This window comes from Dermacentor albipictus, chromosome 1, assembly GCF_038994185.2.
Source record: "Dermacentor albipictus isolate Rhodes 1998 colony chromosome 1, USDA_Dalb.pri_finalv2, whole genome shotgun sequence".
NCBI classification, from domain to species: Eukaryota; Metazoa; Arthropoda; class Arachnida; order Ixodida; family Ixodidae; genus Dermacentor; species Dermacentor albipictus.
In genome coordinates this window covers 214,596,632-214,624,124 of record NC_091821.1, presented here as the reverse complement: position 1 = coordinate 214,624,124, position 27,493 = coordinate 214,596,632, and the positions used below count along the sequence as shown (strand labels likewise).

Here is a 27,493-nt window from a genome sequence, read left to right as displayed (position 1 = left end):
CATATATTGCAATTTACAAATTCTAGCAGGTGAGATTGCAAGGCATATTCACTTGTAAAGAATAGTGTGGATGACACCATTTCCGAGATATGTGCCGTTAAACTTGGGGGGAAAATGCGCTGTCGTTCCATTTACTTTCCTAACAAAACGTTGTTTTATGCATTGAAGCACAAAACTAACTCGAATGCCAATGCAGTTCTACGCAAAGTTCTGGAATTAATGTCTCGAAACTGGAGTCATCCTGAGAATTCATTCCAAGTGGTTCCGCCTTGCGAACTCCCGGCTAGAATTTTTAAATTTCAATATCTGCCAAAGGTAATTCATTTTTTTCCGCTAGCAATAAGAGAATGGAATGAATTACCTGCACATATTTTTTCACAGTCTATCATTAAAATAATGTTGGCAGTCATATGAAACACACGTGCTTCACAGTGATTAACTTTTGTTTCACCAAGTGCTGGCTTACCTTGTATAAGGGCCCTGTTTATTGCTTATATGTTCCTATATTAGCATTTTGTACCATGCTTCTAATTTGATGGAGGTGTCTGACTCGCATTTTTGAGCAGTTTTTGTGGATAATGTGCAATGATGACGATTACTGTATCTTGCTTGTTTTGTAACTGTATTCGTGGCACTTTTTATGTACCTTAATCAAATTGTACATATTTACATTGTTTCGAAAAAAATTAGTCTGCTTGTTCGATTTATCCTGTAATTTATCTTTGTATTTTGTTTTTTTTTCTTCTTTTCTGGAACAATTCAAATCGGGATTGGCAGTATGTCTAAATGAATGAATGAATGAATGAATGAATGAATGAATGAATGAATGAATGAATGAATGCAGTCGCAGTAAAATTCCACGCCTTTGCCCCGCGGAATGCTGGCAATATCATGGAGCCTACCGAGGTATCAGGTGTTCACGTGCGTTCGTATTCATAAAAGCCGTTTGAACATAGCATTATTTTGTAGCACCCTAATGGCAGTCATCGCTTCGTCAATGCCTATCAGACATTCATCAGACCGAAACTTGAATGCGCATGCGCTGTTTGGGACCCTCAAATAAAATGCTCGAATCTGTACAAAACCGTGCAGCCCGATTCATTTTCCCAGAATACTCATATCATTCAACTGTCCCCGAACTAAAATCTCGTGCAAACCATGGCAGTCTTTCATTAAGCCACAGAATAGCACGTCTGTGCCTATACTTCAAGTTTTATCACACGTCACCCTGCACTGCTGCCATCAAGCCAGCCCATCGTCATTCAGATTGCACCAATCACGAAAAAAGCTGTATACCCGCCATCTGCTCGAACCACTGCGCACCTTCGTTCATTTTTTATGAAAACATCGCAAGATTGGAATGGCCTTCCCGCTGACGTCGTGCTCCACTCCAGTAGCACCAACTTCAGGACTACGATCGAAAAATTTTATAATATTTAACGCATCTGTGTCCGAACACTCATGCAAAACCCCTTTACTGGGGACTTTGAGGTAGTGTAAATAAAAATAAATAAATAAATAATAGTTATTCCGCAGTGCAACTATGGAACGTTAAAACGTTAAATAACAACAACGTTTCTTATGTAAATGTTGCAGTGAGTCACGCTATTTCACCTATAAAGAAGAAAATTAATGAGTTCGTTCTGACGGAAGCACGTGCTTGGTATGGGATATGAAAATCGACACTTTCAACGCAAATAGCTCTAAGCCGTGGCCTGACACAAAGTTCAGACATTTAACAGTTCTGCTACTGTTGAATGTCTAAACCGTTTGTCAGACAACGGCTTAGGATCGACGATCAATTCAACGACACGTGAACGAGTCATCAGATAAAAGCATTGTCATTAGATGATGCGGACATACATACGGCTGATGACTCAAGTTTTCAGTTTAACTGTTAATTGCCTTCCGTATAATTTCTTCTTACGTGCTTCTTTTTGTTGTCGTCCCTTCTGCAGAAATCAATTAAAGAGAGCTATAGTAGTATATCGAAGTCATCGACCGCATTGAACTTGACAGATCAGTAACCAGCTTTAACTGAAACCTACTTCGGGCCACTTCAAGTGGATATTGAATCTTTGAATCATTCTTATAATTTCGTAATCTTATGAATTCGGCGAAGAAAGCCATTAAACTCAAAACGCAAACCTAGAGCTAAAGTGACTGATTCATAGTGTACTAGCCCCAATTTACGAGAGAAAAAGAACGTATGGCAACAGCACCGCTTTGTGGGGAAACCTTTGGAATTGAAAGGAACTCAAGGAGCTTGGCAAGAGAAAAAGGATCTGCATCGGAGGCAGTTGCACGAAGCCGCAAAGCATTAACGGAAATATTCGGCCTTTAAACAGCTACAGTGTCTGGCCACTCTTAAACATTATCTTGGTAGTGCGAACTGGGAACTGGCACGCAGGTTCATCTTCTCGTCCGCCCATAAACAAAATCAGGATGCTGTTGATATGGCTAGGTTTAACCCTGCTTCACCAGAATCTGAAGTAAACTTGGGAGTCTTCTTACTACACATCACCTGTGACGACATACAACAGGTATTGTACTAAAAAAAATAAAAAATTAGAGCCATTCCATTCTGTGAAAGTGGATGACCAGCGGAGCTGTATAAAACTACGAAGGCAATAAAATAAAACAACAAAACACAAATATGCACGTTGTTATGTTTATTCGTATATACGTTTATCTCGTGGCCACAGTAATTATGACTTTATGGTCGCTATGATAGACGGCCATGGGCTCTGTGACGACACTGGAGATGTTCTTATTGAACATTAGGTCTATGCACGACCGATAGCGCGTCCTGGAGACATTTATCTTGGTGTAACCTTGAAGGCCGAACCTTTCCAAGAGAAACGCCAAGAAGCACTTTCCGTCGGGACGAGACACATCGACGTTAAAGTCACCCACGATGACGATGGGATTGGGGTCCACCGGGAGGATACACCCAAATGTGTCGATCGTAAAGTCTTCAAGGTCCCTGTTTGACGTTCTGGAATGAACGCACATGGTGGCGACCGACCACGATTCCGTCCCCGGTCTGTACGGCGCTCGCTTCGGCATATTCTACGGCAAGGCTCGCGCCTGTCGTCGGTAAGGCATAGGATGCAACAGCCGCGCTGTCGTTGTTTGCGTAGATCGCAACGAATCGAACCATCATCCATCATCCATCACCGGTTTTAACACATCTGGCCTCAAACGCAGCTAGGACAGATACGCTGATGCGATTTCGCCCTATGCTTAAGCTATTCTAGCTCTATAGACGCCGCCACCGTTTTTGCCTACGTACGTCATGAAACGTTGGAAAGTAGCCTAAGGCAGCTCCGCTGTAAAAAAGAGTAACCGGTATAGATTATCAAAGTGCAGACGATATCAGCAGTAATCTAACTTGTCCGCAATTTTTTCTTCTTCACATATACTTAACAATGTTATTGAAATCGCTTAAGGCAATGAAGGCCGCAAGATGCATGAAGTTGATGGTGAGTTAAGCATTCCGATCTATCGCACAGAATTTACTGTATCGTGCTTGTCCCTAACGTCGGCAAAACATATATTTGATGTAATCAGCCCCTTTGTAAACCGCTATGACATCTTGTTTGATCATCAGTATGGACTTATTCGGGAAAAAAAAAAGGCACTCAAAGCCTGCCAGAGGATTTCTTGTATGTCCTGAATTTTGGACAAAAAAAAAGGTGTTGTATTGTCGGAGGATTTCTTTCGAGGATACTTTCACTTTCGCGAGATTTCGCATGACTATAGCGCCAGACGCATCGGCATTTGTGGGCGACGGAATTCTTGGCAAACAGTACCAAGCATGCTCCCGATCGTCTGTAACTGAAGCCTGCTTATACATGCATCTCGAGCAACTGGCTCTGTGAATCACAAAATAGTGCTCTAAATACTGCATCTTTAGTGCTTCCATGGTTACTTCTGGCATTTTTGAGGAGGTACTTGTCTGCTCGCGGGTTAATTCAATTGGGCAAAATTTTCACACCTGTAGCGGTCCCTAAAAAGAAGAGTTCCAAAAGCGGTTCACTCTTCCAACTTTGTTGTTGAACAGCTGTGTAAATTAATTGAGCTCTTTCGTAACCTATCTTATGCTTTATCAGCACGCCGATTTCACCTTTCATATTTCTCTTCACACTAATTATTGGGCATGCGTAAACGCCCTTCAGCATGATATCCGCAGCCGTATTGATCTATAGTTTCCGTATAGCTTAATTCCTATAAACAATCCTAAAACCAAACTAGTCAGCTTCAGAAGCCATCTAATTTCGTTCAGTCTCAGTGCTCTTGTCTTTGCAGACGCGTTTAGGTGCCTTATGCGTCACTGTAGTGACGTTAGTTATATTGATTCCGTTATGTGCTTGGGCATGCACTTCGTATGTAACCTAAGTTGGAACGTGCGTGCCTGCGTTTATGTATGTGCGTGCGCGTGTGCTTTTTAGCATGCACTCGAATCTAACTAAACCAGCGTTATTGCACACTACAACCCCATTAGAATGTGTCCACCCCGGCCTTGTACAGTTGTCTAAACTTTACACGCACCGAATGAAACGGATGGCCCGCTACAAATAGCTCCCTAGCCGAATAACTCCCTAACTCGGGTCAACGTGTATGAATAAAAAACTACACTAGACAATAAATCTCACAGGCTCGCGCTGTCAGTCTTGACATGAGATGAACCGTCATCGCGTGTGGTTATTGCGACTTTTCGTGCGCCAACCCGCTCCTGGTTGCTCGCTTCTTCGTTGGTGGCTCTGCTAGTGTATAAAACAGCGATATGTGCCTTGCCAAGTAACACCAACAAAATACTGAGAATGGCCTTGCCCCTTGGAGCCCTATCGGTGCTCAACTTCTTGACGCCCTGCTTCTCCTATCCTTTACCCACAGTCGGAGACCACGTTTTGCGTTTTTATAGCTTACCGTTCCCTGCGGCAAGCAGAGTCAAGTGGCACTGCAGCTAGCGGGGCAGTGGTGCGCGGGCCAACACCGAAAAGCTTTCCCGGCGTCGTGTGGGAAGGAAGTGTGCTAAGTGCCAAGCGCAGCGCGAAATTGTCTTGAAGCGGTAACAGGGGAATATATATTTACAGTCGGTCGAGGGCTTATCGGCGTTGCCTGGTCCTCCCGTGAGTAATAGCGCGCCGTGCGCCTCGAGCGTCGTGCGAAGAGGCCGTCAAACGAACCAAGGCGCGCCGGGCAAATCCGTCCGCCCGGAGACGGCATCGTATCGCCCCCGTCCCAGTCCTGGCCGCCGGGTTTCTGTCGAGCAGTAAAACGCCGCCTCGAAAAGCTGGACTCGCTGAGACCGGCAACTCCGGGACTTTGCCACCGCCCTCGTTCGAGTCTCCCTGAGCATGCCCTCGTAACGCGGTCGTCCCTTCCCTCGTTACACTTTAAAATGCACATGATGCGCGCTTGACGTCTTCTTATCCAAATCACTCAGCGTGTATAGGGCCTTTCCGCTTTTGCAGCTCTACATCCACGGAAGTTTGGAGAGAGAGAGGGGGGGGGGGCAGGAATGCTAACTAGAAAAGCGCGTGGTTGGCTGCTCTACGCAGAGGGAAGGGAAAAGGGGAATATAAAGAAGGAAGAGAGAGAGCGAGGAATGCGCTGAAGGAATGCGTGTGCGCGCACAGCACCGCGCAGTTAAAGGCGCTCGCACAAGCCACCCGTTTTCAAAAAGCACAAAAGTGCCTTCACTGCCTTCTGGACCGATTATCGGTGGGGACGGTGTTCCAGTAGTGTCTGTAAGTTCAGTGGACGATCATCTAGTTTCTTCAATCCATTAAGCATCGATTGCCTTTGTATGACGACTTGAGGGCAGGGGAACATAGGCGGTCAGTGTTTTCCTCGCAGCCGCAAGCATCACGTGGAGGACTGTTAGTCATCCCGATTAGGGTTGAGTAAGCTTTTGGAAGTAACTATAAACACTAAGAAGATGGATGCGGCTCAAGGTTTCTCAAGAACCATGCGCCGGTGTCTTATTCGAATAGGCTTCTTAAGAAAGTAATTTTTCAGCAATAAAGCACGAGGGAGACTTTTTGAGACGTATGATGATGCGAGTTGTTAGGCGACCGTAACGAAGGTTGTCGCATGACCTACTTTAATTTTCATAACTAGAAAAAAAAAAGGCTTTTGTTGACAACATGAATCAGACCCGAGCTCATGCACAGGCTCAGGAACACCAATGTCTTTATCTCCAAACAACGCTGTCGACCTTTCTTGCGCAAGAAATGACAGTTCTTTGTAAAGAATCTGGCTCGGCAATACTTTAATGATTCTAGCTCTTCCAGCAAACAAGAATCCGTCTGAAATACAAACACACTAAAAGCGATTCCATTTCGAAGAAGTCGCGTGGAAAGATTATTTCTCAGGAACATAATGGAGGAAGTAGAACATGAAAACCGCAGCGGGTAGATGTCTGAGGAAGCAGAGCAGGCGAAATCACTGGCAGGAACGCCTGAATAGCACCACTCGAATGCCTCTCCGATGAAGAAGCGACGACCGCAGCGGTGAAAACCAAAGCTAAATGAGTGGACAACGTCTGTGAGTTTACAGTGGCATATAGAGGTTTTATCAGTGCCTGCGCGCTTTTAGCGATAGATATCGCCCTTCCTCTCTGTCCTACTTTTTGCTTACACCTTTTTCAAAGAGACCAATGTTTTTTCGCGTACTCCAAGCTTTGTCCCTCTCTAGCAAACTTAGAAATGACATATAGTAACCGAAGAAAGTTTCCAACTATCGTTTAAAAAGAACACGACGTGACGATGCCGAATAAGCACTACACTGGACATCACGGTATGGGTGTCTGAGAAAAAAGAAAGCACTTAGGTTTCGTCATGATGGAGGAGGAACCAGCGTTTATTGTTCGCCGGCTATCAAAATAGACCCCAAAATGCAACCCTTTCTTGCTACTTTCATTATTGCTCGCATCGCTGCGCAACATTCCATTTTATTTTGGTCGCACCAAAACGTGTGGGCAAGAAAGAATGGACGTATGAAATATAAGGAATTGCTAACAGTAATGGGAGGATCAAGGATCAAGAATGTGGGATTTCTTCGGCAATGGAAGCATCAAGGAGAAATCGTGCCGAGTCGAACGCAGTTACTGGACGGCGTAGGAGAGCTGAAAGCAGTGGAGAGAGAGAGAGAGAGAGTTGGTGTGGTTGCATGGGCAGCTGGATAACAGCTGGATGAAACCGAACCGATGCAGTATAGCACATATTCTAGTTGAGATTAAAAAGAGTGTAGTTAGGCTGGCTATGTAATGTGTTGGGCAGTTAACCTGCGATCGATTAGCGTAACAGAATGGGGGTGCTAAGAAAAGGGAAACGCAGTCAATGACGGCAGTGAATTAGGTGATTAGGAATTTCACAGATGTAAGATTATAGTCGCATGGCGCAAGGCAGGCGTAATTGAAAATTGCTGGGAGAAGCCTTTGTGCTGCAGGGGATATGTTACGTAGACTGAGTAAAAACGACATAATGCTAACGTAATCGTATACGATCATCTAAACAGAGCAGTCAAGGTAATTAACGACATCCAGAAGTAATGAGACAGAGATAGTGCCGCTTTTCGAGAAGGATTTGCTTGAAGCTTGTTCCCGTAGCTGATCATGGGGCGAGGTGTTGTCACGTGATACTATCAAGAACATCATGACGGCGACAGCGCCGGCCTCTTCAGTGTGGGAATCCGACGCCAATAATATTTTGCGAAACCGAATCGCTTTGCAGAATGACCGACTTGAAATCGTTTAAGCTGCATACAGTAGCTGAAATGTAAATTAGTGCAATTCCATGTCTGAGTTATTTGACAACTGAAATTTTCTGCAAAAGTTTTCTCCGTGTTTATGTGACTGAACTAAAAGTGAAGAATCGGTATGGCTCTGGCAGGCGATTAAAAACTATAGTTTTAGTTTAGTGTTTGCAACTGAACGTAAGAGCATCACGTGCGTAAAGAAATAGCGTCATGCTCAATGCGCATGCTCGGAACGTAATTGAATTTCTGCGGTTTACGTGCGCTATGATAACGTCCGTTATTTGGCGAGTTTAACGTCCGTAATGTTTACGGGCGCTAAGAAATAGTGTTGTCGAACATGGCAGCACCCATGGCTCCCGCTTCAGGGTGAATTCTGGTGCTGGCTACGCTCTCACTCGTGTAGATCGCCATTAACTATTGTAATGAGCTCACTGTAATTAACTCACCTGAAAGTTTAGTTACGAGCGCATAGCGCATCCATTTTCTGAGATAGTTCGGTGATTCTGGCGCCCGTACGCCTAACGAGACGCGTCCACATAGCTACAGCAGGATGGTTGCTAATGGATCGTCTTGGCTTGGATACGTTTGGCACAAGGCACCAGACGGTGCCTTGTTTTATAACGTTTTCTTTACATTTATGCCTCCGTAGGGTAAACTAAAAGACTTGAAATGACATGCACCGTAACGTCCCGCAAAGGTGATGTCCTTGTCTCTCTCGCAAAGAAGCGAGTGAGACAAGGACATAAAGGGATCTTTCTAGCGAATTAACGTTATCATTTTGCGCAGACGTGCAACAGTTTTTCTTTTTAATTTATCATTGCCGTGCGGCTTAAAAAAGTTGAAATATCTTTTTTACTCAACCATTATAGAACGAATAAACCAGCTTAAGCCGGTTCGAACCGCTACACCGCTGCACATTATAAAGTTGATATTTACCGTCCCCCGAAACAGAACCACACTTGAAACTAATAACTAGACCAGTATCAACACTGGCATTTGAGACGGAAAAATTTTGAATGGACGACAACGAAGTTACCTCATGACGGAGCGTGTTATATTTGTATTTTTAGTCTCGTTGTTTAAACATATTTTTTTTTATATCTACAAATCATGAGCTTCATGAGACAGAGCACCGAAAAAAAAAGAACAACGGCTTCTAACCTCTTCAGCAAGATTTGTACTCCACACTGTCATATGCTTTAGAAATCTCTATGATTACTATTTCCCCCTTCCTCTTTCCCCAGTGAGGAGTAGAAGGCTAGAGACACGCTCTCCAGGCTGACCTCTCCTCTTTTCTCTTCACTAAAATCTACTCCTCCTCCTCTATGGTTACTAAAGCAGAGTATTTACTGCTGTGTGGAGCAAGGTTATTCCGACTTTCAAGATGACCATGAACCTACGATAGAGATATTCAGGGCCAAATACCAATTTTACAAGGGCATCAACAAACGGTTTGCTCATTCTGGAGGATTGGCCAAGACTTGGGCACACATCGAGTAGCACATACCGAATGAGTAAATCATAGAAAGACAAGTAAATAAAGAAAAATACGTTAAATCGGATCGCTTACTGACAACATATATATACTATAAGCCGGTTTTGTGGTACTTGCGTTTGGCGCACATATAACATTCGTATATGTATCACCATTCTACAAGTAGTATCACCATTCTTTCCTATATGACCGATTACTCCTTCGCCCACAGCACATATCCCGCCACATCGATCATCATCACAAAGTAGGTATTCCATTAGGCAACACAAAGACCTTATCGAACTCATTTTTGTGCAACGTGCAACGAACTTCCCGTTGACATTGTTACTATTAATGATAATCACTTGTTCCGTGATGCATTAGCTAACATTGCATAATTGCGAGCTTTATTTGTACGAACTGTACTGACTGCTTTATTATTCAACTATTTTTTGTTTGACAACCCAGCCCCCTCTGCAATGAGGTTAAGCAAAGAATGTTTCACTTTAAAAACGCTTCCGTGCTTTTTCTCATGACTCTGGAGGGCAAACGATGCAAGAGCAGTCCGCAAACAGCCTTGAAATTGGCAAAAGAACGCGCGAATTTATTTGAAGCCAGTGAGTATCCGATCTCGAAAGTAATTGCAAAGTGGCCCCTATTTGGTAGCGCAATTAACAGTAGACCACAACGGTACAATTAGACCAAAAAAGAGTAAAGCCTAACAAAGAGCAAGAAAATCGATTATCTTTGAACGAAGCCCGAAGTCGCTTACAGCACTGATCAGTCCTTAATCCCACGACACTTAATGCGAATTGAAATGCCCGGCCAAGGTAATCTGGTTTCCGTATATTCCAATTACGAAGTCTAGAGCAGGCATGCATTCGACGCCTTTACAAGGCGACGGGAACGAAAAGAAAGCATGGTAGCAATAAACTGAACAAATTTTGCCTTTATAGCTCGCATAAATATACCTTGCATAAAGTTGTAACGGTCACTACAAAAGCTCACGGCGTTGGTTTACAAAAAAACGGACTACCACCTGAAGATTGTCACCAGATGCCCTTGCATCTAAATGATGCTTTGCGTACGTTTTTACCGCAGGAGATAATTTATGCATGGCCACCTACACGAGAAGTCACACGCTTTCTTTCTCTCCTCCACCCTAAAATTTTGTCGCCGTGCTAAAGTAAACCGTCGCGCAATACAGCACACGCAAGTACTCACTCATGCTGTTTCTAGTTTGCAGCCTGCTGCGATACGGCAGTCAAAAGTGACGACACCACTTTTGCTAAGCTCTTCAAGACTTAAGTTCTCCCTACCGTTTGATTACGTGAACCCCTCAGTGTTAACAATAAACGTCACTCTGAGTGACATTTACTTGCATTACCTTTCTTCTCACAAAGAAAAAAGAAACATGCGCAGCTAGAAACAATTTTAAAATTGATCCGCTTTTCTTTTATTACCACTGCTCGGCTGCGCAACTTGTACCGGCAAGATAATCTTGTTACTGCTGCGCCATGCATTACAGCAGCTCAACTTCATTTGGCCCAAATGGCTTGCTCCCAGAGTCCGCACTCGTAAAAGTGTGCGCGCGCCCCTGAATCTGTCTAACTTAATAAATCTAATGCGCCTTCGCTTACATCTGCAACGTTGTATTCTTGTAAACTACACGCTCCTAAAGAAAGGAGTCCTTTAATTAAGCGAAGCCGCCAGCAAGCATGAAAGCAAAAAAAAAAAAAAAACGAGGACACCTAAGCACTTATCAGTTCTGAATGCGAAAGCGCAGATGCCTAATTGAACGCCGCTGAGCGTCCTTAGAGTTTTGCGCTGCGAGTAATGTTTTCGAGTTTTGCAGCGTGGTATGTTTTCGAGTTTTGCGATTAAATTGGTGTGGGTTCTGCTTCTTTTTTTGTAGTCTCTACGTTAGCGTGGTGGCTGTAGGCAGGAATAATTTGAACGATATTGCTGAGAAATGAAGGACGCCGCTTGCCACCGACTTTCTACGAGACGACACTTTCTGTGTTCCGCTTCGCCCGCTCTGCTCCGTCGAGGCGCGCTTGTGACGTGACGTCGCAGCCAATGGGAATTTAGGTGCCGTTTCGTTACTACAGACGCCAGATATTTCGCTCATGGGCCATTTGATGCTTGCGCATCAAAATGCCATCAGGTTTGTTCCCGCTAACATTGTCAACAAAGTGTATTTACAAGGGCTAATTTGTCCAGCAGAGGGGAGGAGTATGTAAATTCACCGAGTGATTGAGCGCTTGTTTGTAGTTTGTCGGTTGAGCAATGTGTGCCTAAGGAGCGAATCTGCTTCTCTCTCTCTCTCTCTCTTTTTGTTGCTTCAGTGTCACTGTCCTCTGAGAATGTCGCTATGCCAGTTGAACATGTCTATTTTCTTCGCAGTCTAGAGATTAGTGGCCTCCAATAATTTGGAAGAAACGTCACAGTCTATTTTCAGCGAGTTTACGCAAGGCATCAAGTTTTTTTGTAAAGGCGCAGCAAAGTTAGCTGGCAAAAGAACTAGTATGAGCTGGAAAAAATGAATTTGTTCATGTTCTTCTCGGCGTAAGCGTTTAATTGTGACTTCTCTTCTCACTTTTCACTCACTCTTTTCCCTTCTCTTCTCACTTCTCTATTCTATTTCACACACAAGCCATAAAGGACAATGCAGTATTCATTAGTACCGAAGCAAATAAAGACATTCACCAAAAGATTTGCGCCGACGCTTGTATATGTAGCTAATACTTTCAAAACGCCAATATGCGTGAGTATAGAGGACGAAATATGTACCTACCGAAACGCACACAGATATCTATGCCACTGTGTGTCTGTGTATTCCATTTATTTCGTTGTATTCGAGCAAACCATGGAAAAGCATGCAAAACAAGCGGCTTACGTAAAGATCCTTCCGAACAACTGTGACTGAGCTAATTGCTGCCATTGACAGAACTGAAAGAAGAAAAAAAAACACATACTTCGCATTGAGCATCCCGACATCCACTACGAGTTTTTAAAAGCAGTACTGACAATAAAATTTTCTGTCTTGCATTTCTTTAGGTAGCTCTCGGCTCCATATAATTACGGCAGGAAGCCTGAATTCCTGAGAGAGAACGCCAAATAATTACAGCACCTTTTATGCGACCCGTTCAAAACGCGGGCCAAGTGTAGTACGTCTCCTAAAGTGCAAGTGGGGGTCCCATGGTATCACAAACAACTCAAGGACGTCCCAGTCATCCTGGTGCAGTGGTTGAAAGCCATACAATGACAGTGTCGCCTAAAGCTGCCAAAACGGCACCCGCTCTCCCCTCTTGTGCCGTCTAGTGTTCAATGGATTTGACTTTCAGCACCACGGTCATAGTGTGTGTGTAACGTGTCAGTGGTCTGGTACCATGAGACCGCCACATTAGATTTCACTGACGTGGTCTCTTTTTTCACGTCCAATCCTAGATGTTGCACTTGGCGCGCGTCTTGAACTGATCGCATTGAAAGGCAACATAATTAATTATTTCTTGCTACGAATTGAGGAAGGAAGGAAGGAAGGAAAAAGTGGAGAAGGAAAGGTAGGGAGGTTAACCGGTTTGGCTTAACCGGTTTGCTACCCTACACATAGGAGAGGGATGGGGGAGATTAAAGATGGGGAAGGGGGCGAGGGAGAGAGAGCACATAGCACAGCACACGCACATCGTCCGTTGGAGTCCATCAATATGGCATGGTACGTGAGATCACTCTCACAGCCGCTTGTCCAATCCCGTCTCTTTCAAAAACCGAAGTAGTCCCTTTGTCGCCTTCACCTGCGATGTATTCTGCCGGCGGCATGTGAAAATCGTGTCGAGGGACAATGGTCTACTGTCAAGGTGCGCTAGAACAGATGCCAGGGACTGTCGCTGAACATTATATTCACTACGAGTTGAGGGTCTATAGCGTAATTACTGCATGAAAAGCTACCCAATAAAGAAATAAAACGAGACAAAAATGCCCTGCCCGGTCTACACCTTTAAGAACTTGAAAAGAAATGCCACTCACGCTTGGCTGCATGTTAACAATAGTGTGGACCGATGAAGCCTTTCTACGTGAATGGAAGCCTTAGGTAGTGATGCCCATCCCGAAGCCGAGCAAGCCACCAACCAGCTCTCGGCCCCTCCGTTTCCCTTTTCTCACACTGACAATTAGTAAATTTTTCGAACGAATGTTAGTAAGTCGACTTTTGCGTAGGTTCGCACGAAATCAAAATTAGCGGCCGGTCCAGGTCGTATTCACACCTTATCTATACGCGCAGAACGGCCTGCCTGTCTCGGCAGACATCCATCTCAGCGCCGACTCTCGACAAATGGCCCGAAGAAGACCGGTGAGTGGAGAGTTGCGATGGTTCGGTCTCTCGTGAATACCCTTTATACACTCTTGAGAAGGCTGCACACTCCGTCATCACGAAGTGCAGTTCAAGTACTGGATACTCTTAACTCAGTGCTTTCAAGTATCGAGTAAGCCCCGTCGCTCACCCACAGTCTTCTTTCCACATTGAAGTCAAGAAGACCGTGATTTACTGCTAACGACATACTGCGTCATACTGCGACATACTGCGACATACATCTAACGACCACTGGCCCCTGGGTAATCCCAGGTGACTTTAACGCGCATCAACAGCTACGGAGGAGCACTCCAGAGGCAGGAATCTTGTCTCCTCTGCCACTGAATACGATACGTGCTCTTTGAGTGACGGCAGTCCAACGTATCGGCGGGGCACGATATATAGCGGCTGCTTGGACTACACCGTGGTGTCAGTTCGCTGCACGCAATGCCGCGTGTACTCACCTTGTTCACTCTCTCCCTCCTTTCCTCTTTCCGTTCCCCGTTTTCCTTAACCCCAGTGTAGGGTAGCCAACCAAACCCTCGTCTGGTGGGTTTTCCTTTCTTTCCCCTCCTCGCTTTCTATCTCTCTCACCTCGTAGCCAGCTGGTGTGCCTGGTGGTGGCCGGCGTATGGTAATGTCCAACATGAGAGAATGCTTCAAAACATGCAAAATTTTGGCCTACCGCTTCACCTAACAAAATTTGTGCACTCATTCTAGAGCTCCAGGACATATTCTAATGTGGATGGACATCAAGCTGGATCGTTCAGCAGATTAACTGAAAGCTGGGCGAATCGTTATCGACTGACACTGTTGGTTGCGCACAAAATACACGCACGATGACGATATCGAAGAAGTGGACGACATCAGCGCAAACTATCAACTGATTTTTTTATTGAATAAACGTTAACTTATACAACTCTTAAAAGCGCCACCTGGTCGTTAAATCAACGCTACGACAAACAACTAGGCGCGCTCCGAATTGATAGAGAACTGCCTTCGTTGTGGTTGCACATGTGCACCGATGTTCACGGGTGCCCGCACTTTATCTGAGACCGGCGCTAAATTAATAGAGAAGTCGTAGAGGCGTGGCGTTCTAAATTAAAAAGAAGGGAGACGATTCGGTAATCAGCCATCCATTAATGTTGTTTGAAAAAGAATCGCGTATCTGTGCAGCACATGTCGCCGCGGGATAGACTGATGGGAAATGCCAGCCAGTTTATGTTTGCATTATTTAGGTAACTGCTTGTTTGTTGTGGCGTTGATTTCACTAAAGGTGGTGCTTTTAAGAGATGTATAAGTTAACGTTCCTTCAATAAAAAAAAATAAGAGATACAGTTGTTAGTTTGCACTTGTCTCGCCAATTCCTTCCCTATCGTCCGTATGTTTTTGTGTGAAAAACACACGCTATGGATCGTTCACGACAAATCTCAGAACCTCAAAAGATTGCGCGCTTGTGCCCGTGCTCTTTAATATTGCCGTTGTGCTACTTGCATGAAAACTGTAAGACATTCAGAGCATCAGGACACCGCTGATATTGGGAAAACTGCTCTATCGTACGTGCCGTCGCGAATGGAGATCGCAGCGGCGATCGTCTAGTCATCACGTCTATTGATATCGTGAGTGGCGGGTTTGAGAAGCTTCGTGAACGCGGTCCTGAGTTTCTAACTTGTAGTGACAAGGTTACACTCTGGTCAACACACAGAGACCTCGATACACAGTGTCAGCGGATACAAGAAGCTCGTGATGCCTCTCACGCGTACGCACAGAACATTGGAATCGAGATACCGAGTCAAAAAATCTGCTACATACCTGCGGCGAACAATTTCGGAAGGAAGACGCACCTTCCACTTAGGATCGGCCGTTTACTAACACCTGAAACTGAGCAATTGTGAGACCTGGGGCTCGAAATCCATCGCTCCGGCTCCGGCTCCGGTGACGGATGGCTTCAAGAGGTCCGCAAAACGTCGATTGAAACTTTATACCAAACAAGAATGGTTGGCAAGTTGCTAACCCACTGAGGTGACTCTCCAATTTCTGTGCTCAGTCCCTCAACCACGCGTTATCTACCAAGCAGCGCAGTTTCACTGGTTGACAGCACAGCAGTGGGCGTGACTCGTAGGTGTAAACAAGAACGTCATGAGGGCGACGGCGGCGCTACCTCGACTCGCCCCTTTTCCTGCACTACAAGAGCACGTCCAGCTTAATACCATCACGGCGCCTGTCTATAATCATGAACAAGCAAGACAACTGAGAAGACAGCTCACAATACTTTCCAAATATACCCCATACCTCGACTGTGACATCGGGTGATATCCGCCCCCATGGTGCTGCACTTCTCTTACCGCTAATAAATGAAGCTTCGACGACGTGATCAACCACCTAGACTACCAGAGACGGCTGTCCCTCAAGATTTCACGGTTTTCGCCTTTGTGTTATTGTCCAATGCGTACAAAGGCATGGTTGTGATCAACACAATGATTTAGAGGACAAAAACAGGATTCACTCTGTTTCCGTACCAGAAACCATATACATGCTTCCCTCTCTTCAGGCCCACACCCTATTTTTCCGGCCCACAGACCGCTTATCCATCGGGTAGGCGCACCGTATTCGCTTCATGCGTCTAATCCTATCCTCAGAAAAAGTCTCTGTCCAGAGACTTCAGGCCGGGATGGCCCTTAAATTAAGCTTGAAGCATATAAGTAAATAACACTTCCACCCCCATGGGTTTTGGCTCTCACTCCGGAAGTACCCGTGAACGTTCCAAAGTGTTCTGATCCAGCCTTTTAACAGATGTTCACGACCTATCGGGGCTATGGAGCGAGACCGACACGAAACAAGGTTCTCAGAGATGCCGTACTATGACTGACGAAACAGGGTTATACGGGTTGGCTTAAAGATGATAGGTCTGGCAAGCCACTGTACCACATTAACACGCGGGGGCTTGCACGTTTCATTTAAGTACCCTCACGTGCCGCATGAGAACCTAAGAAAGTATCAGAAAAACGACTCTTCCAGTGCATATGGGGCATTCATCCATTGCACCGTTTCCACTTAAGCTCTCTCACGACAAGGTAACATGGAGCCTGGTTTCGTACTTCAGTCAGTTGTCTCCGAAGCCCTCAACATCGAAAATTAGTGTGCAGGTTGTGGAGTTCCGCTTTCAAAGCCCACGCTAGTGAACAGCTTCACAATGGGAATCGCGTAAATAAAGCTCCACTACAGTACAGTTTCACGTGCATACTGCTCGAAGTTTGCCAGAACTGCACTAATATTTGCAAAACCCACATACAATTAGAAAACTGGCCGTAGAGACCTAAAGTACGGAGGAAAAATTATTTCTCGGCGCCTTTCTTTTTTCTGCAATTTTTTTTCGTTTCTTTCAATTATAAAAGTATACATTAGCTAGGTGCAACTTCGACACAACTTATCGGTTTTCAACTTAGCGGTTGCTTGCAGAGCAGTCTCTGAATATGTCCACGAGGGTTGTAATGTGGGCTTGTTGGTAATGCATCTTCAAGGGGTGTACAGTAGCACGATTCAAACTCGTTCAGAGCCCAAGATCAATACCGGCGAACCCTGGCTGTGCACGCAATATCAGCGCGTCAAGAAAGGCATATACTTAGTGGCTGCATATCGCTGCTTCTCGGTGCGCGTACTTGCATGCGTGTCTGTATGTATGCGTGTGTCTGCACGTGTGTGTGTCTGTGTATGTGTGTATGTGTGCATGTGCCTATATGCGTGCTTACATACTTTTCCTTTGCTTCTGTCGAAATACGGTCGCGACCGCAGTACCACTGTACGCGCACTGACTTGCGCCTAATTCACCGTGTATAATGCGTCAGCAGCCCGTGTACTCCAGGTGGTGAAAACCAATAAGAGCGGTTGAAAACGTCGCCAGGTAAAAATATGCGCATAATTGCGCGCAATACCGTTGTGTGCTTCATAGCCAGCTGTTCGTAGGCTGCATTCTTTCTTTTCTTTCTGTCAGTTAACTCACCCTGCTTAGCTATTGAGTTGTGCCTGCGTCGATTGGATGTAAATGTAAAAAAACAGCGCGCGAATTTCACCGCTGAAAAACGACGCAGTGACGTTTTCGGCGTTCTGCTCCGCACAGGCAAAGGCCAGGTCATATTGCCCTCTCTAAGCTTGATATATATATACTGAACGTTGAAGCCAAGCTGCGGCTGCATTGGTATTTGAGCATTCGGACTTTGGTTCACGCAAGCAGGAGTGCGCTCCAGCTTCTGCTTGTCTCTTTTCTTCCTCGGAGTGGCCGCTTTCAGAGTTGTGCTCTCCTTCTAACCTTCATGCGTGATTGTCATTATCCAACTGCAGGGAGAAGTGGAAGCACAGAGAATTTGGTCACTTTTCTGGTTTGAAACAGCATAAAAATATCTCACACCAATCGAAAGCATGGACTCACATTAATGCTTACAGGAAAAACGACGTTAAGCAAAAGTCTGGTGTACTCCGTCTAATATGCGCCCTCGTGCATGGTAAATGTACTGCAAGGCGAATGGCAAATGTATTGTAAGATTTGTGGAAATGCTTTATTATTGTATGTTGTGTTATGTGTGCGTTAAGTACCGTATGTACTGTGTGTATCATTTCATTTTTCTTCATATCCATCTGGAGTAGCATGCCACAGGCGTGCCGCCAGGCCAACCTCTCCTGTTTTTATTAAAGAGCATCCCTCTCTACTCCTGCTATTTTGTTATGTGAAAAATCAGCGCTATGTGAAAAGTGCGCGCTCATCTTCCACACTTTTCTATCGTCCTATAAAAATTGGTTGTTTTCTTTCGGACATTACGGAATGGACAGCAGATTTCAGCGATTCATTCAGTTCCGAACTTATATAGTACAACGGCAGCACTATGTAGACCGCCATCTTATTTTTGTTTCCTAGCTTTCTTCTCCTATAATTCCGCTTACCCACTACGCGGAACTGGACAAAAAGTCAGTGTCTATGGCGATTTTGACTGTGGAGCGGAGTGTGGTTGCATAAAAATGTATTAAATAAAGTAAGAGTTTGAAAAAGAATGTAAATGATGTTTAATATTTAAACGATAACTACAAATTTAATGATATTACAACAAGAAAACTGTGGGTTACATGAATGAGCTGTCACTTCATCTTTGCGGCATACGCACTTTGCTGTCTACGACATAGTAGTGCCTGCTGCGGAGTTCGAAATATGTACATGGACAGACTTTAGCACTCTCAGACTGCCCATATCCAAGTAGGCTAGATTTGTTTAAGTAAAAGCTATAGCTTTATGAAACCTTGTTTTCTCAGCTGTTTGACCAAAGGGTTATGCTAATTTTTAAAATTTTTTGTTAAAGGCGGTTCAACATCTTACTATACGAATATACGTACTTCACTCAGACAATCTTGCTGCATCATGTTTATTTTGGTTTCTTTCATGTGTTATTATGGTGAGGGCATTATGTTCGAAACTTTGCGTAAAACGCTCACATTTTCTGTTTCCATCAATAAGTAGGACAACCTCCAAGCACCTACCTGTCTGACGTTCCGGCAGCGTGGCGTTTAAGATGACCTTTTGTATATTACATTTCCTTACACCCTTTCTTAAATGGCTTGTGTAAATGGATGTTTAAGCCTCCGGGGATAAGTAAGTTGATTTGTCAAGGGCCTCTTGCTTTTCTGACTCCCATAGTCGTTTTAAAGGACCCGCCGGAAAACTAATCAAATCTGAGGCCAAAACTTCTGCTATAACTGATCTCGTGAGCCAAATGGAGCATTGCCACCTACGATATTTGAGCGGCTTTTTTGTTCCTGTACATTTTCCGAGCTGCGCATTTGGCGACTGTGAATCCTGTGAGCTGCTATTGTGGTGTCATCGCTGCGACGTCCTTGTTAGGATTGACGTCGTTGAGAGTTTCTTCATTGTTTTCCACCAACTCCCTGATTCTTGGTGCGTACTCTATTGTGGGTATGTGCAATTTTTGAGGCTGATCACCATCATTGTCGCGTACGCCGCCCTTGTACCACCGCAGCTGTTTTCCTGAGTACGACAAGGAAGAATTTCACGTCAGCACACTGCCATCTTGTCGAGGACAATTTCTATGCGATGCGCATAATGTACTGCTCGTCCACGGCAGTATTACTTGTTCGGCCTCCCAAATACATACGCACTGCTCTCGGACTCTGTGTGGAGCGCAAAACCTTACATTAATTGCCCAGCGCTGTTCCACGATAGCGCGGCGGATAGTGCTCGAGATAGTGTATGCCGGGGCGGAACGAGGCTAGAATAATGAAAGCGTTCGCTGACTATTATAAAGTATATCATAAAGTAATTAATAATGAAGCTGTAACTGAAAAGTTTGTTTCATTGCTGCCACAGCTCAGTCAAGAAGAATGTGATGATGTTGATAGAGACATATGTATTTCGCAGAAGTTGAACCAACCATCTATTCGCTAGCTAAAGGAAAAACTCCTCACAGCCTGACGGCTTGAGTGCAGAATTTTATCAGTGTTCTTGCTTTATATTGGCTCCCTTTCTGCTTAAGGCGTACAAAGAAGCTCACAGAATTGGATACCTGCTCGGCACGTTCTATCAAGGGCACACAGTACTTAACCAAATAAAGCAGTGGTGCAACTAAATTGCAAAAGTTGAGGGATATCGCCCCACACCACTTTGCAACGTGGATTGTAAAATATTTTCGAAGAGATTAGCTAGTCGCCTTCAAGACCTAATTCGATCAGTGGTGGGAGACCACCAAACATGTATCATTAAATGAAGATCAATTCAGACAAATCTCCACGTTGCGCGGTCTGTGCTAGAGTGCGTAGCAGAACGTGTAGGTGAGGTCTCAATAGTTCAGGTTGATTTGGCAAGAGCATTTGATGAAGTTAGTCACTGCTTCTTATTTCGCATGTTAGAGCACATAAACGTTGGGTCTCATCTTTTTAAAGGCATCGTGATCTGTTATGCTAATGACACAACAAGGCTAATAGTTCATGGTTGTCTATCCGAATCGACCTACCTCCTGGCGTCGGTAAGGCAAGGTTGCCCATTTTCCCCTCTATTATTCGATTTGCACATGGAACCGCTTTACGCCCGAATTATGAAGGTTCATACCGTTCACGGATTCACGTTGTCGTCCAATGAGGTTCGTGTACTTGCCTATGCAGATGACATCGCCTTCTGTTCTGACAAGAAAAACGTACAGATTGCCCTTGCCATAGCGCAGCAGTTTTCAGCTTTTGGTGCAGCAGATAATTTTGAGAAGAGTTCAGGGTCCTAGTTGGGTCTATGGTGTACGATGCCAACTCCGCAGGTATTCAGTGGAAGCAGGACTTCCAAGTACTTAGGTGTACCATCTCTCAATATCTCAATAGTAGTTCTCACTGGTCAGTGGAAGTTGCAGAAATGCAACGTAAGGTTAACAAATGGCAGAGGCGGCAGTTGTACATACTTAGCCGAGCTAAAGGCTGCAATGTGTTCCTAGCAGCTCGAATTACGTATGTCCTGCAGGTATTACACTGCTCGCGGCTTAGGTTGCAGGCTTTCCATCGTGTGTTTGCTGCTTACTTGTGGAACTCCCGTGTTGAAGCCATGGAGCGTGATAACCTTTTTCTTCCTCTCCAATGAGGGGGTCTTGACCTTGTTTCCCTTTTTGTTAGACAACTTGTCTCCCGTTATTTTTCTTTCCTGATGCAAACAGTTCATTTCTAAGAGAGATGTTACAACATTGCTTAATGAATTACCTAATTTACCTTCCAGAAATAGTTGTGTAATCAACTGTCAGAGATGCACGAGCTTGGGGGTTCTTGAAGAAGGTTTTTGAAGGTTGTTTTTTTTTTACTTTCCAAAGGCTTGCTTTGTGTGACATATATTTTCACTGCCTCCCGCAAAGAAATTTCTGCTGCACTCATAGACACATTGTTTCCTGTCCCGCTTTACCGTTTGTACTTAGATGTATTTAAGCGTGTACGTCGAATGATTATTCCTCTAGGGATCAAAACTTTTTTCTTTAAGTTACATTTGGCAACCCTTCCTGTCAAACCCTGATTGGAGTAAAGGGGCTATTTCGTGCCGCGGTCGACAAACTACCGTTTGTGTGCCCACGCTCAAACGATTGGTCACTGCTTTGTAGAGCGTAGGGATGCGGTGTTCTTCTGAGACATTCTCCAAATAACACTTAAAAAGAAGATTTAGATATCGCACCATGCACGATTCGTTTCCTACCTTTTAAAGATCCCTGTGACCCAGCCTATGACATGTTCATAGTGCTTGGCCTACATAGCTTTGGCACAGTAGAATGTGTGACAGGCACGCTGAACCAGCGCAAAGCATTCGATAGTTTTTTTTCGGGAGTCTGCTGCTAACGTTCGTAGTGTGTACGCTGCACGCACGCCGGACTGGATGTCTTTATTGGGCGCTTGCTTGCCTGACTTTTGAACGTGTTTTCAGTTACCTTAAAATTCTGTGGCTCATTTTTTTTAAGTTCTCCTCCCGTGTAATAAAGAAAGAAAATGTTGCACGATAGCGCGGTGGTTAGCACACCTGACTCACAAATACACACTGCTCCAGGAATATTGGCTGAATACCAGTGGCGGCGGTTGTGGATAAGTTTTCTTTTCCTTCACCCTTTGGCGATGGTGAAACTGGGGATGACTAAGTGGCCTGACAACGACAAAAGTCGTTAAGGGTCGTCGATAACGACAACGATCGTCTCAGCGTAACGGAATGGACGGACGGACAGGGAGGACAAGGCGAACACAATTTAGAGCGCTTGACTGATGTCGATGCAAAACGTTGGACATGGTATGTGTCCATTGCATAACGCTTGTATAAAGGAAACGCAGGAAAACTGCTCATCATAGCTGCTTAATATCGGGAAATAGTTACACATTCTAAGCTTCGAAGGACAATAACTTAAGCATGCGTAAGTCACCGCCGACATTACAATGAACTGCGTGAACTGTGGATATGTTGCTAGCTGTAACACAGCTGATAGAGCTATGCAGCTGCATTATAATGAGCCAGCAGCAGAGCACAACCACAGTCACGCGACACGCGCGCACACAAACACGCATGATCGCACATGCATACACAGACCTTTAACTGTGTATGTGTGTACGCGCGCAGACACAAACAACACGATGACACCGTTAAAGAAAGGACCACGACAAACTATTAGCACATCTTAACAAACGAGACTGCGCCGGCAATGCAAATTTAATTAGGTTTCGGTGCAGAAAGTGAACAAGAAACTAAGTTTGTTTCAAATAATGCTAGAACGCGCTGCAGCACCTTTCTTTTCTTCTTTTATCTTGTTGGCGATTGACGTGTCCTTTGTTTCGCTGAGCTCTTTGTTCTCTCTAAGCCGAGTTCAGTCGCGCAAATGGACCATCCAACTGTGTCTGAGTATATCGTCGCATAGCTTCCCTCTCCTTCGTGAACCTCCTGTTTCCTCGTGCTTTATTGCTCCTCTTCCTCGGAAGTCAGGAGGGGCTGTTCGACGTGAGCATGCCGACGCACTAAGGACAGAAAGAAAAAAGAACCAGCAACAAACAAACGAATGAGACAGAAACACCGAACGGTCTCTGGACGGAGAGTGCAGGGTCCCCTCCGAGAGCATGGCCGACGTCAGAGTATATAGCCCCGCCGGGAAGCGGACTTCATTTGCAGCGGGAATACAGATTGGAGCGGGGCGGCAACGTTGTATATCCGTAGAGGTTAGCTACAGCGTGTCGATTTCTGGGATCTTGGCCGTATGAGACAACTTGCGTGCTAATGCCAGCTTGTAATGATTGACCAGTCGGTGCGGCACCTATGGCATGTATTGCGTCGGTCAAGCGGTCGGTCAAGCGGTCGGTCAATGTTGTCCTCTATTCGTTTCTCTTACTCCTCCATCATCAGCCTTAAGTTCCCTTCGGTGACAGTTTCTGCATTGCGTTTGTGATTTTTTTCAAGCCTACGTCAACTCACGTCAGAGGGAACGACGTTGTCAGTAAAATTTTCTAGTTTCTGGTGCTTCGTATGGGCACGCAGGGGCCAGCTTCGCCGTGCGCGGCGTGTGAAACTATAATGCACGTGCAAGCAGTTTGCGAATGTCCTCTTGGGCAGCCACTAATAGCTTTCATTATACAGTCGAGCGCCTCTACAACGAACACATGTAGAATTAAATTATCGGTATAACGAAGGAATAATTATGTCATGGTTGTATTGTGATCTCTGCGGTGCGCGAAGTGACATGTATAACGAATGATTTCGGAGGACCCAAGCACTTCGTTATGCAGGCGTTCGACTGCAGTTTAAAAGATAAAGGGCAAGGCTAGGTATTTACGTAATCCATTAATCATTGCAAACGATGCCACTTTAATAAATCATGGCCAGTATAATGCAGCGATTCCGTTCGCCTGATTTTATTTCATTCTTATAACTTACCACTCACGACTTGCCGATATCGGTGATAACGTATGCGGAGTGCGTACGGACCAATTGCGATGCGCGAAAAGGAAAATAATTAGAATAAAATTGTTCCGTCATCCTGGCCCATGTTTCTTTCGCTGAAGGCACGTAGCGTCGAAATCAAAATCAAGCGCACTCCAGGCTCTTGCTTGTTTGAAACCTCTGAAGCAAAACATCAGGCACTGTCAATAAGCTCTGCGAGGAACATTTGGAGCCCGTACCTGCTTTTTGTGTCATGTCGACATATAGTCCCGAGAGGTCGCCTGTTCTATATCGTTCATAACAGTTCGAAGAAAAAAAAAGCACGCAAATAAACCAATCAGGTATAAAGCTATGCCGTGTGACCTTTTCTTTTTGCTCCTCAAATTCACAACAAAAGTGTTTCACATACCGGCAAGAAATGAAATGATTACCAATATTTGATGAAATTAATGCTTCTAATTATATTATTGTAAAACAGTAGCAGAAGCGAGTGCAATTTATTTTTTACTGATAGTTAATCTGGTCGCGTACAGGAGAGTTCTGTAGCAAAGCGTTGTTCTATGCAGTCATGCAACACAGTGGCTCCTATATGGTCAGCACTCATGCGCAATGCGTCCGCCCGTGACGAACGAGATGATAGCAAAGGTGTCAAATGACAGATGAGAAAAAGCAACCATTCTTACCTGGGAATAGTTTCGTCGTACCAGGTCTTTGCAGCTTCAGATAAACGCGATCACGTACACAACGGGCGCTGAATCATCCGCAATACGCGATCACCGCGCGAGAGCTGTCAACATGATATTGTGCTCGGTCCACGAACGTGATAGACCCTTGGCACGAAACTCGGTGCCGCGGACGTGCCATTCCAGGAGGCGTCACTCGAGCGCGTTCCCGCTGGTACGCGTGCCGTGGACACATGCTATGGCCGTGTGACGGGCATTCATGTGCCCCAGGTTCTGGTACTGGTGGACAGAACCGGAAGGTACACGCGGTAAATTTACCAATGAAATTCTTGAACCACTGAGACAGCAGTTTATCGGTCATGTTCTGAAGCTGGCGTTAGCTTGGTCGGAACCTAGATTCGAGAATGTGTAGGATACTATAATCATTCCGGGAGAGCACACGTACTTTGAATTGCATTGGCACGAGCGAGCAAGAGCGAGCAAGAGCGTACGCAGGCAGCCTCACTCAAATCCGGCGCACCATGGCTTTGGATCATGCTCGGTATCTTGCTTTCAGGGACAAAGCACTATTAGGGAGAAAGTCTGTGGAACTGCTTGCTACACTCTAGGTATGGCTACGAAACTACGAGTGCTACAGCGCTACGACCCGTGAGAGCAAAGAGGCACACCCGCGTACCGTTGCGAGACCCAGGTGCCGCTCAAGTCGGGCTCAGAGGGCGAGGTTTCGGCGTGCCAGTTGCGAGCGAGGTTCCTGGCCCAACGCGAGCAGCGGGCGCTGCTGTCCACGTCCTTGACGAACGCGCGGCCCGGGACACCTGCGCCAGCCACATGCAAACATATGGTGTCACAACGGAGACCCAGGTGCTGATGCGTGCACGGGCCACGCAACTCATCTACAGAACAAGGTGACCGCTTATTATCGCGGTTATTTTCTTCCGCATCGAATAATACCACTTCAGATGTCTACAGGCCTCGCAGACTTCCTATGTACCCGTCGCGGTTGCTTAGTGGCTATGGTGTTGGGCTGCTAAGCACGAGGTCGCGGGATCGAATCCGGGCCAGGGCGGCCGCATTTCGATGGAGACGAAATGCGAAAACATTCGCTTACTTAGATTTAGGCGTACGTTAAGAAACCACAGGTGGTCAAAATTTCCGAAGTCCCCCAGTATGGCGTGCCTCATAATCCGATCCTGGTTTTGGCACGTTACACCCCATAATTTAATGTTTTAGACTTCATATGTGCGTGCATAAGACGGGACATGCACATGTAGAAAAATGCTTTTAAATTTTGAAATCATTACTCGCTACCTCTTTCGCAAAATTTAAACTCCAAGAAGGGCATTTCAGCCATACACTCAATAAACTGACAGCTGTAAAACACGTTGTTTCTCCGTCCCCGAAACGATTTATCAGTTATTTTTGTTATGGAACGGGGCGTTTTTACTTGCAGTACTTCCGCGAGCGGACTACTAGAAATTAGCTATCATTGTTACCACGCAAAAATGGTTCGCTCTACCGCAGTTATGTGGAACCTCAGAGATTTTGCGAGTACATTCCGAAGGGCATAATGCAGGGATGTGACTAACAAGTGCTCCGTACCCTGGCTGAAAGCATTATTCTCCGACTTGTTCAAACGGGCTACAAAAATCAGGCTTTCTACTATTCAAACAAGCACATACACAGGAGCGAAACCTCCGTTTAATGCGACTTGTTTTGTACAATGCTATTGTTGTAATTATTCTGTTCTCTTCACTGATATTTTCTTTATGAGCTGCACTTAGAAAAGTACTTGAATTACGATTAGCCGCAACTTACGCTACCTACTATCTTTAATCAATCTAGCAAAAAACGAAGAGACTATGGCCCAACAGCTCCCGCATGTCCCCGAAGAGCAGGACATTGCAAATTTGATTTCGCAGCGACATCCCCGTTGTGCTCGTCACCTTCTGTTTCGTAGATCTGTAAGAATCATATGGTCGAAATTTTGGCAGAAAATAGCACTTAGAGGAATACGTGGAGCGAAATGGAAATCGTTTTCAGATGCGTCGGACCTGTGTGCGCTATTGTCATTCCGTATCACGGCGTCGATTTTTCACCAGGAAGGGATCGCACAAGCGAGCCCTCAGGGATCACGTCACCAAGCGTTGCAAACGATGTTTCACAGTTGCAGTAGTCGTCCAAAGCAGTATACGCGGAACCAGTGCCATGAGCTCTCTATAGTGCTCGAATTTCATTTCCTTCTTCAGTGTTGCGACTGCAGGTCGAACTATCCCGCATGCATCAGGAAACCTCGCTGCCATTCAGTCTCCAAGAAGTGTATGATGATTGTATAGTCACCAGACAGACAGTTCACTCCTCCAACATGGGTCGAACTGCCTCTCTCTAATAACACTGATGACCGCGCGTACTGTGCCTCAATGTGAGAAAACAGGTCACCGTCATCATGAAGACCCTGAATTGCTAATACTAATCTCATTGTACTCAAGGCGCCGCATTCATGTTAACGCTCAGGCGCGATATTAATGCAGTTCGCATAAAAATACGTATGTACGTTAACGCTGTGTTACAGTGTTATTGTCTCTAGAGGTGCTGGAAATGGTGCCAGGTGACTTTTGCGCAACTCTCCTGCTGCCGTGAGATTGTACGGAAACCTCTCTATTGGGTAGTAAAGTTAGCAGCTTACGTCAACAGCCGAAAGCGGCTACCAAGGAGCCGCTAATTCATAAAGTCGATAAAACGGCATATTGTTTTGTGAAGAGCACGGTGAGAAACGTATTTCTTATTGGATCACGAAG

At 45.2% G+C, this 27,493-nt stretch overlaps 2 protein-coding genes across 6 annotated transcripts in view; one reads left to right on the top strand and one right to left on the bottom strand.

The window, feature by feature from the left end:
- LOC139054180 (eukaryotic translation initiation factor 4E-binding protein Mextli-like) overlaps positions 1 to 27,493 on the top strand; it is a 511,761-nt gene that overhangs the window by 267,164 nt on the left and 217,104 nt on the right. The window lies entirely within an intron of this gene.
- LOC139054181 (protein APCDD1-like) overlaps positions 1 to 27,493 on the bottom strand; it is a 330,330-nt gene that overhangs the window by 232,387 nt on the left and 70,450 nt on the right. The window contains exon 2 of the mRNA XM_070530851.1: positions 25,375 to 25,513. Coding sequence (XP_070386952.1) covers positions 25,375 to 25,513 — 139 coding nt within the window. The remainder of the gene's footprint in view (positions 1 to 25,374; positions 25,514 to 27,493) is intronic.